Source organism: Empidonax traillii, unplaced genomic scaffold (assembly GCF_003031625.1).
Source record: "Empidonax traillii isolate 1590-97213 ecotype Southwest subspecies unplaced genomic scaffold, ASM303162v1 scaffold1:size7828297, whole genome shotgun sequence".
Taxonomy (NCBI): Eukaryota; Metazoa; Chordata; class Aves; order Passeriformes; family Tyrannidae; genus Empidonax; species Empidonax traillii.
In genome coordinates this window covers 915,394-931,128 of record NW_020955194.1, presented here as the reverse complement: position 1 = coordinate 931,128, position 15,735 = coordinate 915,394, and the positions used below count along the sequence as shown (strand labels likewise).

The window sequence follows — 15,735 nt, the reverse complement described above, 5'->3', positions numbered from 1 at the left end:
TGACTCCCCAATCCTCCCCGGCAGCGCCGGAGACGGCAGTGAGGGGCACAGGCGATGGTTTCGCGGGACCGGGAGCCCCCGCCAAGCGGCTCCGGTGAGGCTCTGGGAAGGGATCGGTGGGGATGGGAGAGTGCCCGAACCCCTCTGCATCGCCAGTGCCGGCTGTCCCGGGTTCGCACAGCCCCCAGTATGTGGGCTGGCCGTGCACCGGCCCCGGGCGGGCAGACACGGAAATCCCCGGCGGGAGGAGGCGTGGGGAGGGAAAGGGGAACGGCCCACAGAGCGGGCAGCTGCCGGCCTGGCTGAGCTCAGTTTAGCTCAGCTCAGCTCAGCTCGCCACGATGAAGCCGCGAGGGTAAGTAGTGACCCGGGGCCGCGGGAAAAGGGGACCTGCCGCCCCCCTCATTCATCCCTGGGGCACGGGGGGAACACGCCGGCTGTCTCCGGGACAGGGATGCACATCCATCCCCCTTTTAGGAAAACCCGAGCTGCGCTGCTGCAGCGGGCAGGGAAAGCGCTGCCAGGGGTGGGCTGATTGACTGGAGTCGGGGCGAGGGGACCCCTCCTCATCCCCGGACAGCGACTGGGACAGCAAAGGCTCCCGGAGGCGGCTCCCGTCCGCCGGCGGGTCCCGCAGCGCTCCCGGTGCTCGGAGCCGAGGGACAGGGGGATGCGGGTGTTGCCAGAGCCCTCCCCGTCAGCCGGGCAGGGACCCCTTGTCTCTCCTCCTTTGAGGGCTACAGGTAATTAACAGCCATTTTATGGAGATTTTTAACCGAACGTGAACGATGAGAGATGACTCAGCTGGGTTTTATTGCCCAGGTTGGCGTTTCTTTAGGGCAGGTGTCAGAAAAGCTCCGCAGGTAATCTGTTTAGGGCACTTGCTGATGCGAGAAGAGTCGTGTCGCTACAACTTTAGGGGGTAAAAGTGGATCTCAAGGGGGTAAAGTGGATCTCAAATGGTTGCTGTAACTGAAAGCATCTTTTGCCTGGCAAAAGCTGTGATAGAGCAGCAACGTTCGGTGGCTCTACCATGAATTGTGATGGAAAAAATGCTGGTTGGAAAGAATAATCTCATCAAATGAAAATGTATGAAAGGGGAACTGCAACTTTCTCCTGTTTCACACGGCATTAAAAAAAAAAAAAAAAAAAAAAAAAAAAAAAAAAAAAAAAAAAAAAAAAAAAAAAAAAAACAAAAAAAAAAAANAAAAAAAAAGCAGAAGAGGAAAAGTGTGAGAAAGAATTGAAAAAAGGAAAAAAAATTATAAAATTAAAATATCTTTTTAAAAAGTCAGAGAGAACCTAAGAAACCAGTGCAGCTACACTTACCCTTACTGGAGCTCACTGCTAGTGTGGGGGACACAGGAGCTGAGTATGCACAGAGGGCAAAACAGAGGTTTTGCTGCAGGCAAGAGCATTTCTCCCTTTTTCCAATGGGAGCTTGGAATTTATGCTATTCCAGAGGAATATGGTGGGTTGACACTGCCCCCACATAACCACAGCTGCAACCTCCTCCAAGTAAGAGGATGAGATCTGTCCAATCTTGGTTGTGCATCATTTATTAAAATAAGAAATCAGGATCTGCTTTGTATACATACATATGAGAATCAGTTCTGGCTGACTGTCTGAATGTTTGTTGGCATGAGCAAAAGCCTACATGGGAAATTCCCTAAGGAGTCCCTTAAAGATCAGTCAGTTGTTTTTACCATTTCATTCAAATGAGTTGCTATATCCATAGTTTCCATTTGGGTGGGGATTGATAAAACAAACACAGGATTAAGAAAGACTAAGGACTACATTGAACTGAGATCATCAAGACAGATCTCCACAAGCTTGGCACAAAAGTGATGACTCCCGCTCATTATAAAAATACAACAAAGCCACGTGCAAAAGGCACCAAAAGTCACTGCCAGAGACAGAACAGAGCAGAGCTGACTGTCTGGAATGTTTAGGTATGATTTCTTAGTAGAGTTCCTTCAAGCCTGATTGCAGGTTCACTAAAATAAGTAATAGAGCGGAAATGTTCTACTCTGGTCATCCACTTAAACTTTTGAAACCTCATCTATGAAACCATTTCAAAGGACACAGAAAAGAAATACTGTTTGTTCAGAGTGCTTCTCCCCTAAACTTTCTCCATCTCAGTCTCTGGAGATGGGGCTTAAAGTGGAGGTAGATTTTGTGTCGGGAACGTTCTCTGCTTTCTCCACGGGAAGCTGAATATGCTGGGGGGGATTATAACTTTGGGGGGGCAGGTGGGAGTTAGAGACACTCCTCCACAGCAGAGGAGACCCACATTGTGTCTGGGGAAGCTGGTAGGAATAAAGCTGTGCAGAAACGATGCCAGGCCTGGGAAGTGGAGTATGAATTCCTGTTCTTGGCTGGACAAAAGAGCAGAAGCTGTGGGGAAAGGGCAGAAAGCTTGGGAGAGAGAGAAGGGATGTTGTAAAGCACAGGTGATGGGGAAAAGCGAGGTGAGAAGTGGCTGCTGGGGGAGCGAGCTTAGGTTAGGGCTTGGAGGGAGGAGGGTCGACAGGGTTGGGAGGGAAGGCAGTGAGCGGTCTGGGCAGGAGATCCTGTAGCTCTATCCTGGCTGGACATGGACTGTTGGGGGCATCTCTACCCATTGCCCCAGCCACGGGCTGGTTCAGTGTTGGACCTGGATGAGAGTTGAGAACAACCAGGGAAGGGAGCTGTCCCCAAGCAGCGTGGCCTCACAGTCCTGCTTGCTTGCAAGAGTGAGCTGAGTAAACCAGCAACGAGCCAGTGCTCATGTCCCTCTGCCCATCAGCTCAGCTTTGCAAACCTTATTGCACCTGGGGCAATATCAAGGTGGGCAACTGCAGCCCCAAAACTCTTGTGCCAAAACCTTTCCTTTCACTTTCCCCAGCACTCTGGAGAAAGGAGGGCACAATGTGTAACCAGGCGTGATGGTGAAAGGCTACTTTAAAGCAACTCCTAAGAAAGTGCAGCACATTTATCTTCCTTAAAGCCCTGTGAGATGACAGTTAAGTCACTTGGACTTTATAGACAGGTTAAACTGGGTTTTCCTATAGCATCAATTTCCTATAACACTCTTGGGTAACTCCTGCATAGATTTGCCCCTCCTAAGTAACCAGCAAAACCTTTGCACAGCTCCCCACTATCAGCACGATTCCTGTTTACACATTTTTAACCGAGCGCACAAAAGGATGGGCAATGCTGTCAGCTGCTCTTTGTCCTTTAACCAGATAAAACCATAACTCCCTGAGTTTCAGCAAAAGTATGAAAAGCCTGGGTTTCAACCTCAACATCCACTGTCCTTCCCAGTGACCCAGATAGCCTCCAGGGCCCGTTTGTCCATCTTTGTCCCATTTGCCAATCCAGTTTGTTTTTCATAAGGGAGAGAGGCACAACAACATCTTCATGCCCTCTGCTCGGATTCCAATATTAGCGCATTTTGCTGCTATTCATGGCCTTGGCCACCCACCCACAGTTATGAGCAGAAGTTTTGCAGCTGCCAAAAATGCAAATGCTTAATGGGGCATTACATGGTAGCAGTATCTAATTTACCTACTCCTGCCACTGTACGAAAACAATCGATACTGGGTTTATTGCTTATTTAAACAAGTTAGATTGTAAAGTCAATCATGTGTAACACTCTTGTTTGCTTTTACTTTTAGTTATGGATTTCTGTTATTGCTCCTTCATCTCCTGAGGGCTGGTAAGTGCAGAACACTTCAGTAAAAATTAAGATTCCCTCCCTCTGTTTCTCTCCTTATGTTTGTTATGTTTGGCCAAATATACAACATAGTTGTAAAATGTACAATACAAACATCTGCGTGTTTTCAGCAAGACACTTGAGAATTCCTCAGTGTGAAATGTTTGTCTGACATGCATCAGGGAAAGAAGAAACAACCCATTTTTATCAGTTTCACTGCAGAGAACAGCAAGGAACCTTATGGATGCTCTTGCTCAGATTGCTTTGCTTGCTTCAGAGATATCCATGCTTAATTTTCTCTGCCAACAAAAAGCCTTTGAAGTGAACTAATAAGGACTGTTAATAAGTAGATCTAATATGCCTGGATACTCAAGCCTAGAATTATACATCACAGTGTCCAGCAGCCAACAGTAGTAAATCTGTTAACACAGTTCCAAAATATCCCTTGCAAAACAAAGGTAGGGTTAAGTGACATCATCTGGTGATATTTAAGTGTTTTTAGAGTTGTCTCTCCTCAGTTCTTGCTTCATCACTGAGAAGGACCTCAAAAAAATCATCAAGGAAACTCCCTGGCCCCAATATCAGGACAAACTGTACCAAATTCAGTCTCAGTAGATGCCAGCTGGCCTGCTCTTGCAGAACACCAGTGATGGAGGTTCCCCCATCTTCCCAGGGTGTCACTTCTCCTGTTGTTGAAGGGGGTTTCCCAAGGTCTGAGCCACAGCATCTGTGTTGCAGTTCAAGCCTGTAACTTCTTGTCAGACCCCTTGGAGGATAAGGGCCTGGAAAACATCCTGCCTTCCTCCCTGCAGTCTGCTTCAGTGGTGTTTTAAAGGCAGGGTGCCCAACTCAGATGTGTAAATGAGCTATTTCTGAGTTCAGGGCACCCTCTCAAACACAGGTCCCCCTTTAATATTGACTCCTCCCTCCCACCTCACCATGCCCTGTTTCAGCATTTCCAAACCTTCACTCCTGTCATCTTTCTTTCCCTAAATCATCCACCCACATAATCCCTTCCCCCAGACGTAATCTCTGCCACCCAACCCCATGCCTGACCCCCTCTCACCCCCAAACCTGACCCTTACAACATACACACTGCTTTGGTGTCAGCAGCCAGCTGCACCAAGGAGGTTTTGGGTGCTGGGGGGTAGAAGTGATGCACCCTCAGCAGGGAAGCTGTGGGCAGAGCTGCCCTGGCCCTCTTGGTGTCACTGTGCTTTCTGCATCACTTGTCAGTCTGGTCACACCTCCCCCTTGCTCATCAGGAGGAGAGGCTGCCTTTTCTGAAAGTCTAATACGGTCCCGATGTATCTGAAGTGACCCTTGAGTTTTAAATGTCTAATGAATGTGTCACTGGAGGTATCTGGCCAGGCTGGTTTGCCATCTGTGTGTGTTTGTTGAGAGGGTGTCACCGATAGCAGCAATTAAATGTGATTTCTATGGCATGCATGCTTTGAGAAACACTGCTTTTGGTCCCCCTCTTAATTTTTTTCATCTCAAAATAATGATGGCAGTCTTTTTCTTATCAGTGTTTCCCCTTCTTGTGATTTACCTGGTGTTACTTATAATTTTTCATAGTTAAAAAAATCCCGAGTGATTATTAAAGCATTAGGGCTTGAATATGTGTCTGCAGTCAGTGGGTAAAGTGCAACATGTGGGTATCCACAGGGCTGGGACTGGTTGGTCCTCAGAGAAAAGGTCCCTTTAGACAACATCCACCTGTTATAAATACGAATACTGAAGTCTGTATGTGGTAGAATGTACTTTAAAAAAATGACCTTTCTTCCACACAACCTCCCATTTTTCTCTCTCTCTTTTAATCCCGCAGTTATTGCAGTAGAGAAGAAGCACGTCGTCAGTAAACTTGGAGACAACGCTACACTGAGCTGCACTTATAACAAAAGAGACTTGCAATTAAAAAATCTACGGGTATATTGGCAAATCGCCGGTCAAGTCACGTGTTCAGTTGTGCACACACTGATCGCTGGTCGAGACAACTACAGTAATCAGTGTATTCACTTTAAAAACAGGACTCAATTATTTGGGGACAGATTGGAAAATGGTGATTTTTCTCTACTGCTATTGAATGTCAGGCAGAGTGATAACCATACGTACCAATGTATAGTACAGGAGAAAAGAGAACTTACCAAAGTGGTTCACCAGGAAGAAGTGGTCCTCAGTTTAGCAGGTGAGAACTTGTGCCACTTGCATATATTTGCCCAAATTCTCGTTTCAGTTTTTCAAATTCATACTATTTCAATGTTATATTTAAGCACACCCTCAGAAACATACTTCAGCCCTTTGCTGTAACGTTGTCTGCTTAACTTAAATGTTACAGACAGGGAATCAAAACCTGGGAGAATACCTGCAACAACTATTTACCCAGTGTGTGTTTCTTTTCATCTTGTTTTTCATTAATATAAAGGCTCTTACGTCTGACTGGGTGACAGCAGCTTAAGAAGTTGCTTTCTTCCTTTGGGTTTGGCTTTAGCTTTCTGCCCTTTCAGTAATTTTCTCAGGTCTCTGGGCTTACACACCAAACCTGCAGGTGTTTCCCTTGCAAGTTAGGAAGGTTATGTGAAACCCAGAAGTTCTGCTTCAGAGCCCTCGTCAGAATTTTGTCTTCTCAATATGTTTCAAAATATCGACGACTATTTCTTCTTCTCTTGCTCTCCAGCTAGCTACAGCCAACCAATACTCAGTGGACCAATAAGAAACAGCACTGGGGAGGAGGTGACTTTCAGCTGCAGGTCTGGCAATGGATACCCAAAGCCCAAAGTCTACTGGATTAATAAAATGAACAACAGTCTCCTGAATGCAACAACGCTGAAGTTCCACTCCCACGCCGACGGCACCTACAGCGTTTTCAGCACCCTGACGGTGAAAGCCACTTCCAACATGCAAATAGAGTGCTCCATAGAAAATGAAATGCTGCAGGAAAATCTGTCAGCCAACTGTAAGTTGTTTCATGCTGCTTCATGTTTTCTAGATAGCAGGAACACCAACCAGTGTGTCTCTGTCTGTAGATACATGCTGACGAGGGCTATGCGTTAATTCAGTAGTTCCAAGAGGTGCTCAGGTTTTGTTTCAAGCTAGTTATGCCTAGCCAGGCACTTTATGTTTACTTCTTCCACACTGAAGTGAATACCCCATCAAGTGTATGATGCTAACAGCACTGAGGAGCTCTTGCATGCAAGGCAGTCACTGTGCTTTACCCTTTAGTTCTTCAGGAACATGGTGACCTGGGGAATTAAGTTATTTTTCAAGGGCCACCATGCAGTAGATCCATGATTTCTGACCTCCTACCCAGCTGCTTTGCAGCACTCATATTTACTTTTTACTCTGCCTGGTTTCAAAGTTCAGCTTTCAGTCTCCAAAACTCAGTTCAGTGCAGTGCACTATTTAAAGCAGGCCTGAAGCAAATGGGTAATGTTAGCTGAATAGAAAAATACACCTAATAGCACAAGTATCATATGCTATTTATTACTGATGTGAGTGATCAATAGGAAAAGCAAGTATTTAGCCACTCAACACTTCACAAAACCAGAAAACTATTAAAAAAAAAAAAAAAGGTATAAAGTTAGAGCTATAGTACCACTGAGGAGTTCGTTATTTACAAAAAAAACGGTGTAGAGAAGCTGTCTGGAGTGGGAAGGCTTACCTAGAGGTGGCTCTTTGATCTCATTGATGTTCCTGGTCCTTTCTCCAGCCACCCCTTTCTCTCCAGGTTTCTGCACCCTGGTGCAAGGAGGTTGGATTGTTTGCATAACTGTAGCTGGATACCCACAAGTTGTGTACCTGAACACCCCAAGGAATCACATACTCTGGACTTAACAACACTGATCCCACAAACATGGGCAAACTACGTAAACTATTTCCAGGAACAAAAAATGTGCACATGAGCAAAAGTAGAGGGTTTATATGATAATATACCGCGCTCTCATCCCAAATTAAAGGAAAACTGAGTAACCTTGTCATGAGTTTCCTAATGACATTCTGTCATATAGTCTTCTGGGGGAAAAGAGCTTCATATTACTATTTTTTTGTTGTTTTTAAAAGCACATTACACTTAAAATAGTAAGAGATGCAATTTAAAACCTTCAATTTGCAGCAGTAGGTAAAGATTCTCGATTAATTTCAGGGAAACAGGTTTTCACTCACTTTTCTGAATACATTCAGATTTACATTATAGATTCTCTATAGATTTATTTTTAACTGAGTCTAGGCACAAGCCCAAACACAAAGTCTCTCAAGACTGTCAGAAAAGAAGAACAAGAAGGAAGAAAGAAGGTTGGATGCAGTGTGGTGACAGGGAAGAGTAAACTAGTATTGTATTATAACTATTAGCTGGAGATGTGCCTCACTCAGAAGAAATCACCAGCATCACAGTGATACAAACAACACAAATATTTAGTCCTTCCAAATTTTTTATACACTTAAAATCTGGTGAAATATTTGCCTGGTATGAAATGGGAACATTTACGCCTTATTAAATGTCCTTTCTATTTTATTCTAGACACAGAGCAGAAGCAAAGCATTGGTTCTAGCACAGAAAACCTAGGAAAAAAGGGACGAGTTGCTCAAGCAGCTGGCATCATCTGCATTGTCATTCTGATAGGCCTTCTAGCTGTTTTGTTCTGCTGGCTGTGGAGACGGAGGTCCTCCCGTCTGGTGTCCTACACAGGTACTGAGACATTTCATTTCCATGACCAAATACCTTAAGAATTCCTTTTCACTTACAAATGTACTTAATGTTGTCCAGTGTGTCACTGGAAGGCACAGCTAAGCTGCCTGCACGCAGGGAAATGCACACACTGCAGGAAATCATGCTGTTACCAAAAACCTGTGGTGCCCTGGGGACGACACACAGTGCCCCAGGGCACGTTATTCTTTATGGTTTTCTGCTCTTGGCCTGAGCCTCACGGGAGTTAGCTGGATGTGAGAGTAACTCAGGCTTTGTGCCTGTTCAGGCCATAGTTTGTCAGCTGTGATTCCTTCTGGCTGTTTCTGGACAGATGGAGGGGATGCTCCTCCATGGAACAGGATTGGGGTCAGTAGCTCGCTCTGCTTAGCACAGTCTGAAGCAGAAATCAGAGCATGATTCAATCCTAAGAGCTTAAGAGTCACTGGCTGGACAATTAAGGGTCAGGATCCCACTGGGATCAAGCAGCTTTCTACATGTCAGAAATACAGCTTCTCTCACTGTCACAGGAGTACCCTGGTGTTGTTGCATTTGCCCACGTGCATGACACCAATGCTTGGCATAACAGAACAAAAGGGAGCTCTAAAAGAGGTCCTGTGAATCAGACTGAGTCTGTCTGCCAACATATCTGAGTACTTGCTGTAAGCCCCTTTACAGCTGTACAGGAGCTAACACCTGAGAAGAGGGAGCAGGGACAACCAGACTTTTCATGGACAAGGACAATCCTCATTTTCAATCCACGCCCTCTTCCTCCATGCTAGCAAGCCTGGGTGCCTCAAAAAAGAGCAGGAGAAAGCAGGGTAGTGATCTCTTCCAGCATCTGCAGCAGCTGTTCTAGAAGTTGCGTCCTTCCCTCAGAAACAACCCAAGGAGGGTGCAGGACTCCGCTACTACCTCATTATTTTATTACCCAAATCTGTCCTTCCTGAACTAGTCAGCTATATTGTAATAAAATGCAGTAAGGCCTGCATTTTGCTCTTCAAAGAGCATTTAGCCCATTGAACACCCAGCTTTGGTGGATGTTGCTTAATATTGATCTCATTTGGATAAATGCTGTAGTTATCTACCCTACATGCTTAAACCTGTAAATTTGTTTCAACAGATGTCCCACCAAATGAATACAAAGGAGGACTCAACCGTAAGTATTAAAAACATATTACTGTATTTATCTCAAAAGTGACTTAACTTCAGAGCTTTGGTACTCAAGGTCAGCACAAAGCTTTTAGATGAGACTTGTTGGATGTTATAAGCTCAAGCATTCTTCTTCTGCCAGCCCTTTCCTCGAGGTCCGTAAATGTCGGCAAAGGCAGCCTGAGAGTCTTAGTTCCCAAAAGTTCCTTCAACGGTTCAGGCCAAAGGACATGACAAATCAACAGGGAACATGGAGCAATCAACAGGGAACAGGGAGGTTGAAGCCACCCTCCCTTCTTGTTCTCTAACTATGCCAAAACTTCATTGACACAAAGACAGCATCAAACTTGGAAAATCTATCTTAAATGCTGATTTTCAAGTCTGGGCAACACTGACCATTTACCACTTCACATCATCTCAGTGCATATCACCAGCTTCCTTGCCTTTTTAGGCACAGCATCCTAGAAGGTCTTTAACTGGGATACAGGAACATCATTTTCTTTATGCCTATGAACCTGAGCCTTTATACACCCAACTAAAATAAAGTACTCTCCTAGAAAAAAACTACACACTTCAAACCTTCAACATGTTCATATTTTTAATAAGCAATAATGCAACACTGCAGGCCAGCTGTTTTACAAATTCATTTACCATTTATAGTGGGAGAAAAATAAAAGTAGGGGAAAAAAATGAAGACAGATTTGGAAAAACAAACTCAGAACGGGGGACTTGGAGAGTATAGAGAGATTGAAATATCTGCCTATTTCATATTTCCTTTGGTAGTTTCTGCTTGAGCAGGTGACTGTTGCCTGTGTGTCTCTGCAGAACAGGCAGAAAATATTGTGATTTCGTGAAAGCTGTAATAGTTAAAGCATGTAGCTTTAACTCACAGCTGTAGCAGATGCTGCGACTGTACCCAATTCATAGTATCAAGCAAAAGCAAAATAATCTTGTAAACTAACAAACTTGTTCTGGAACTTCTTTGGTGGTCATGGAAACTGGGTTAATGGTCAGTTATTTTCCAGACCACAGCCTGATCCCCAACAACAGGCTAAACAACAACAGGCATTGCACTGCTTTCAGCAGAGCATAATGTAGGGAAGAGGATGGATTTTCTCCTTAAAATAAAGAGAGTTTCTCATTTTGTTCCTGTGGACTACATTAACAGAACACAAGCAGTTCATTTAAGGTCAACTTCCTTTACAGACTTACTTACACAAGGCCCTTGACTTTGCTCATAAATAGAAAAATCTCTGTGTCATAAATAAGAGTAAATATTTGTCTTATTTTGAAGGCTGTTGTAGCATGAGTTGTTCATTAAAAACAAAGCAAAGACACTTGCCTTCCAGACACTATCTTTTCCTTGGCATGTCTCCACACCTTTTGTGGAAGAGGAGGTGGGTCAGCAGCTTTGGTGGCTCACTGCTATCAGAAGCTGTCCCACCATCTTCTGGGTATCCCCATTTAAGGGCAACTTGGACAAATGCCAATGAAATGAGAGTGATCTAGGGACCTGATGGAAGATTGGTTATGTTTGTTTAGGCTGGAGAAGGCAAGGCTGATTAAGGACACAATAAATAACCCTCTTCAGAGTGCCCTTAGAGAGGATGGGACAAGTTATTTATTGTGCTAACCCAGATGACACAGCACTTAAGGCCCAACAGACTTAAACAAAGGAGATTTAGGCTGGATGTTAAGAAAAAATATGTAATGTTGAGCACTGGGACAGAGAGTTTGTCCAGGCTGTCAAGACTCCATCACTCTCACTTTGTTGCCATTCTGTTTTGTTTTTTTTTTAACAAAAGAGAAAACCAGTATCTGTCAGAAATTATTTAGAAATATAGCTGGTACTACCTTGGGAAAAAAAGATAGCTCTTGGAGAAACTCCAGCCCAATTCGATCATTATTTGGTATTTTCAAGCAGGCTGTGTGTGGTAGATGGGGAGGGAGGCACTGTGGAGGTGCAGCCAGGGGGATGCTCTGCCATGCATTTTGCTTTTCAACACTGATGGAATGTGCTTCTGGTGGTTTCACCTTATGAAGAAGGTCAGATTGCTTCACGGGCAGTGAGAATCCTAAACACTGCAAACCAAAACCAGATTACTGAAACTAGCTTTTCTGTTAAAAGGAAAAAAAAAAAAAAAAAAAAAAAAAAAGGTTTGGGAACTGTGAGGAAGGCAGGTTGTAAAGAAGAGTAACTCCATCCCAGTGGGGGGTTAGTCTCTCCAGACACCCATTATAGAGTAAGGCAGAGTGCACTGGTGAGGAGAAAGTCAGAGCTAGGGCAATTCTGAATTGCTCTCTGGAGGGATCCCCTCACTTCCTGAGAGGAACCTTGGACAGCTGTTTTCCCTTGACCACAGACAAGATTTGTGCTTCTCAGTCTCTGAAGTAGTTTAAAATGAACCCATGGTGACACTGGCATCCCCTCACAAGGGAGGGGGATGTTGGCAGGAGTGTCCTTTTTGCATTTGCACGGAGAGGCACTTCAAGACTGTGGAACAAGGACAGAAATCCCCCATTTCTTGGGTACCCAGGCAGAGACACCAGCCAGTTCTCTTTCAGCATCATGAATACCTCTTTACCATAGCTTTGCAGCTTCTCCCACTGATTAGGTAGAAAAAACAATGCTAGGGCATGATTATTTTGTGGGGAGGTTTTTGGTTTGGGGTTTTTGGGGTTTTTTGTTTGTTTGTTTGTTTGTTTTTGTGAAAAGAAATTGTTCTGTTTTTACAGCACCTGCCTAAATGGAAAGTTTGCCAACAATTTGGGCAGCTGGAGGAGATGTGTCAAGAGAAGCATCATTCCCTGTCTCAGTGGCAGCATTGTTTGTAATACAAGTGACAGATTTCTGCCAAGAGAGATGGCAAAAAAAAAAAAAAAAACCACCAAAAACAACAAAAAAAAACCCCACAACCAACTAAAAAAAGCTTCTCCAACACAAGAGACAGGAAAATGTGCAGGATTTTCATTTCAGCCACTGACTGTGTCCACACAGCAGCTGTGTCACCACTCCAGTTAAGCACCTGGAACAGTCCTCTGTGATTGTCAGGGATCTGAGTACCTGCACTGAGGAATGCAGTGAGCCTGGGACTCAACTGCTCTGGGCAAGAGCACTGGAAGTTGGTGGCTGTCCAGTCTCTCATCATCATCTGTGAGGACTTTGCTGGGAGCAGAAGCAGCTGCATTTCAGGAGCATGGGAAGTTCTCACTGTGTCACCTCACCATGATGATGACTGCTGGATGTGAAGAAAGGCAGCTAAAATAAAGAAATAAAACCAAAGGACTCTGCAAAGTGAGAATTGTAACCCTTTCCATGTTTCTCTCTCTACAGTACATCCTTTTCATTGTCTGTTTTCACCAGCTGCATGTTATTGTGTACAGAACCAGGCAGAACATTTTGACCCAGTACTCCAAAAATGACGAGTATAAGCACTGAATGTTTTAACATAAGAGTGCCTTCTTTAAATGCACTTAATAGCAACATTTTATTTTTTACCAGATGTTCCACTGAAATGGGGATTTTCACTTTTTACAAGAGTCAGAGCATACGGTGTGAGAGAACAAGCTGTGGAATTCTGACCAATTAAAAATAGTGCTTTCTGTTATGTTAACGTTGGGTTATTTGGCATTTGGCATTGGCAACATTTGCCATTTGGCAACAGTGCAGCAGCTAGCTTTTGTCAAAGCAATACCCCAAGGAGGCTCCAAGCTGGATAGTTGTGCTTCTCTTGCGTTCATGAGAGGTGTTAGATATTTTCTGAGTCCAGATCCGGTCTTCAGTGAACCCTAAAGGCAACTTGCTTGAAGAGAGCTTGCAGACACCTTAAAAATGTGAATAACACCCCTGCAGATGTGCAGGGTAACCATTTCCTAGTGGTTCAGTAAGAAGTCCTGCAGACCTTTCCTTGCTATCTATCACATGAAGTTGTTTTGTGCGGCCTCTTTGGTGCTGCTCTAACTGACAGAATCCTTTTCCCCAAACAATTTTCCAGCTTTTATATTCTACAACTGCAAGAAGAACTACAACAGCTCAGAGATGTAAGAAGTGACCGAGCAGTTACTCCACAACATGTTGTTAAACTAATCTAGACTGGTTGGACTTTCTTACCTCTGTGCCACTTCATGGATACATCTAAATGCAAAAGCCTATTCTTGCAAAATCTGTGCTTTCAGTTGGTTTGGGCTTCCAGCTATTTTTAGAGGGTCCTAGATGGCAGTTGCTTGTTTCCCTTCGAAGGATGTACGAGTTTTGTAATAACAGAAGTTTTGTCTTCACGTGCCATGTTTATATTTTAAATAAAATCCATTCCCTCTTCTGGGTGTTTGACTAAATCTACCAGCACGCAAATACAAGTCACTCCAGACCGTTGCCCCCAACCAAAGTGGCAGTTTTACTTTCAGGCACATCCCCCACGGCACACGAGTGCTCCTTTCCAAAGCCCTCAGATGAGGAAAGACCAACAGCAACACAGACTTGACCACCTTTGCTTTTTTTTTTTTTTTCGTCTCCCACAACAAAATACCTTGAGCAGACTCAGTGGAAGCCATGCAGTAGCCTGAAGGTAGCACTAAGCCTGGGCTGATACAGCCATTTCTCACCCAAATTTACAACCCCAAGCAGAGCAGAGGTACAACACTCCTGCTTCCAGAATTGAAACCAGCTCATTGCGCTGTCCCAGTTCAGTGCTGCACCTGAGCACCAGCATCCCTCTGTCTGTCTTCATTAAAGGTAGCAGCTCACATGAATTGCATATCCCAAGAAAGTTAAATACATGCACAGGAGAGCAACACTTGATGCAGGTCTGGAGCAAGACTCTAAGAAACGGACTCACTTTCACAGAAAAGTGAAAGACAGTTGTTGTGGCGTGGCTGGTAAACCACAAATGGAAAGTCCCAAGAGAAAACATGTGTTGCTACTTAGTGATCTGAATCCATCTGTCCCGTAGTCAAATTTATTTTCTAAATCTTTTTACCTGTGAGAGCTAAAATATCTCTTTCGCTCAAAAAAGCACTCTCTTCTTCCTCTTTAGCAACCCTGACTCCAGACACTTTTCTCAGTAGCCCCTTGTGCTGTAACAAAGAAAATTTATTAGTTGCTTTTCCAACTTGAAAAGTGTATCTTTCTCGTATTTGTAGCAAACATACAAAAAAGTTCACGTTTCCCCATAAGTGCAAGCTCTCTAACCTCTCTTTTTTTCCAGAGGAAGAGAAACTGCTCTATAGAATAATTGAGTACAGCACAGCTCCACAGGGAGAGAACACCCCCACCCTCTACAGATGTTGGTTAGCCTCCTGGGACTTTTCCTCTCAGTGTGTGGTGGGCATTAGGACCTTCACCACAATGATATGGGATGAAATCACTGTAATCTGGTCACCATTTGAGGATTATTATGGAGCTCCTGGAGCAAGTCCAGAACAGGGCTACAAAGACGATTAGAGAACTGGAGCACCTCATTTACAAGGAAAAGCTGAGGGAGCTGGGCCTGTTCACCTCAAGAAAAGATGACTGAGAGGTGACTCCATCAGTATATATAAGTATTGGAAAGGGAGGTGTCAGAGGATAAATCCAGGCTCTGCTCAGTGGTTTCAAGCAATAGGACAAGAGGTACCAGGCAGGAACTGATGCACATGAACTTGAGGAAGAACTTCTTTTCAGTGAAAGTGACTGAGCACTGGAACAGATTGCCTAGAGAGGTTATAGAGATCTCTTCCCTGAAGATATTCAAAAGCCATCTGGACACAATCCTGAGTAATGTGCTCCTGGGAACCCTGCAGGAGCAGGGAGGTTGGACTAGATGACCTCCAATGGTCCCTCCCAAACTTACCCACTCTGTGGTTACAGAAGGCACCCCCACAGTGTTCTTTGAGGTGATCTCTGCATCTGGCATTCCAGGGAATTACAGGCCACAGACCAGCAGCTTCTGTCTCATCCATCATTCAAGACACACTTAGGTGACAACAGGTCAATTTGTACAATCACCTTCCAACACTTCATGCCTTATCAGCACCACTAACAAGCATAAGCACTGTATCTGAACCAATGCCCCCTGCTGCAAAAATGCAAGTCCTTGGCAACTATTCATGTGACCTTACTATTAATCACAAACTCTTTGTTTGTACATTGTTAGGAGAGAGCCTGTCTCCCATTTTAGTTTGGCACAGAAAATTGCTGTGTAGAGATAGATGCTCGTGTATCACCAGA

The 15,735-nt window shown here is 44.4% G+C and overlaps 1 protein-coding gene across 2 annotated transcripts; it reads left to right on the top strand.

Moving 5' to 3' along the window:
* The first annotated feature begins 249 nt into the window (after positions 1–249).
* On the top strand, positions 250–12,413 carry ICOSLG (inducible T cell costimulator ligand). 2 transcript variants are annotated; one of them, XM_027879790.1, is made up of 7 exons: positions 250–355; positions 3,660–3,700; positions 5,526–5,885; positions 6,375–6,653; positions 8,214–8,381; positions 9,502–9,537; positions 12,267–12,413. In XM_027879790.1, exons 1-7 carry the CDS (start codon positions 342–344, stop codon positions 12,275–12,277), a joined length of 909 nt encoding a protein of 302 aa, XP_027735591.1. In that variant the 5' UTR covers positions 250–341; the 3' UTR covers positions 12,278–12,413. The 2 variants fall into 2 exon arrangements, with proteins under 2 accessions (XP_027735591.1, XP_027735504.1); XM_027879703.1 differs by lacking the exons at positions 250–355; positions 3,660–3,700 and having other exon boundaries at positions 5,456–5,885.
* The last annotated feature ends 3,322 nt before the right edge of the window (positions 12,414–15,735 follow it).

Excerpts from the sequence above, each read along its gene's own strand:
- ICOSLG (XM_027879703.1), top strand. The coding sequence starts at position 5,456 with ATGTACTTTAAAAAAATGACCTTTCTTCCACACAACCTCCCATTTTTC. Across the intron at positions 5,886-6,374 it reads AGTGGTCCTCAGTTTAGCAG|CTAGCTACAGCCAACCAATA; the intron begins GTGAGAACTTGT and ends CTTGCTCTCCAG. Across the intron at positions 6,654-8,213 it reads GGAAAATCTGTCAGCCAACT|ACACAGAGCAGAAGCAAAGC; the intron begins GTAAGTTGTTTC and ends ATTTTATTCTAG.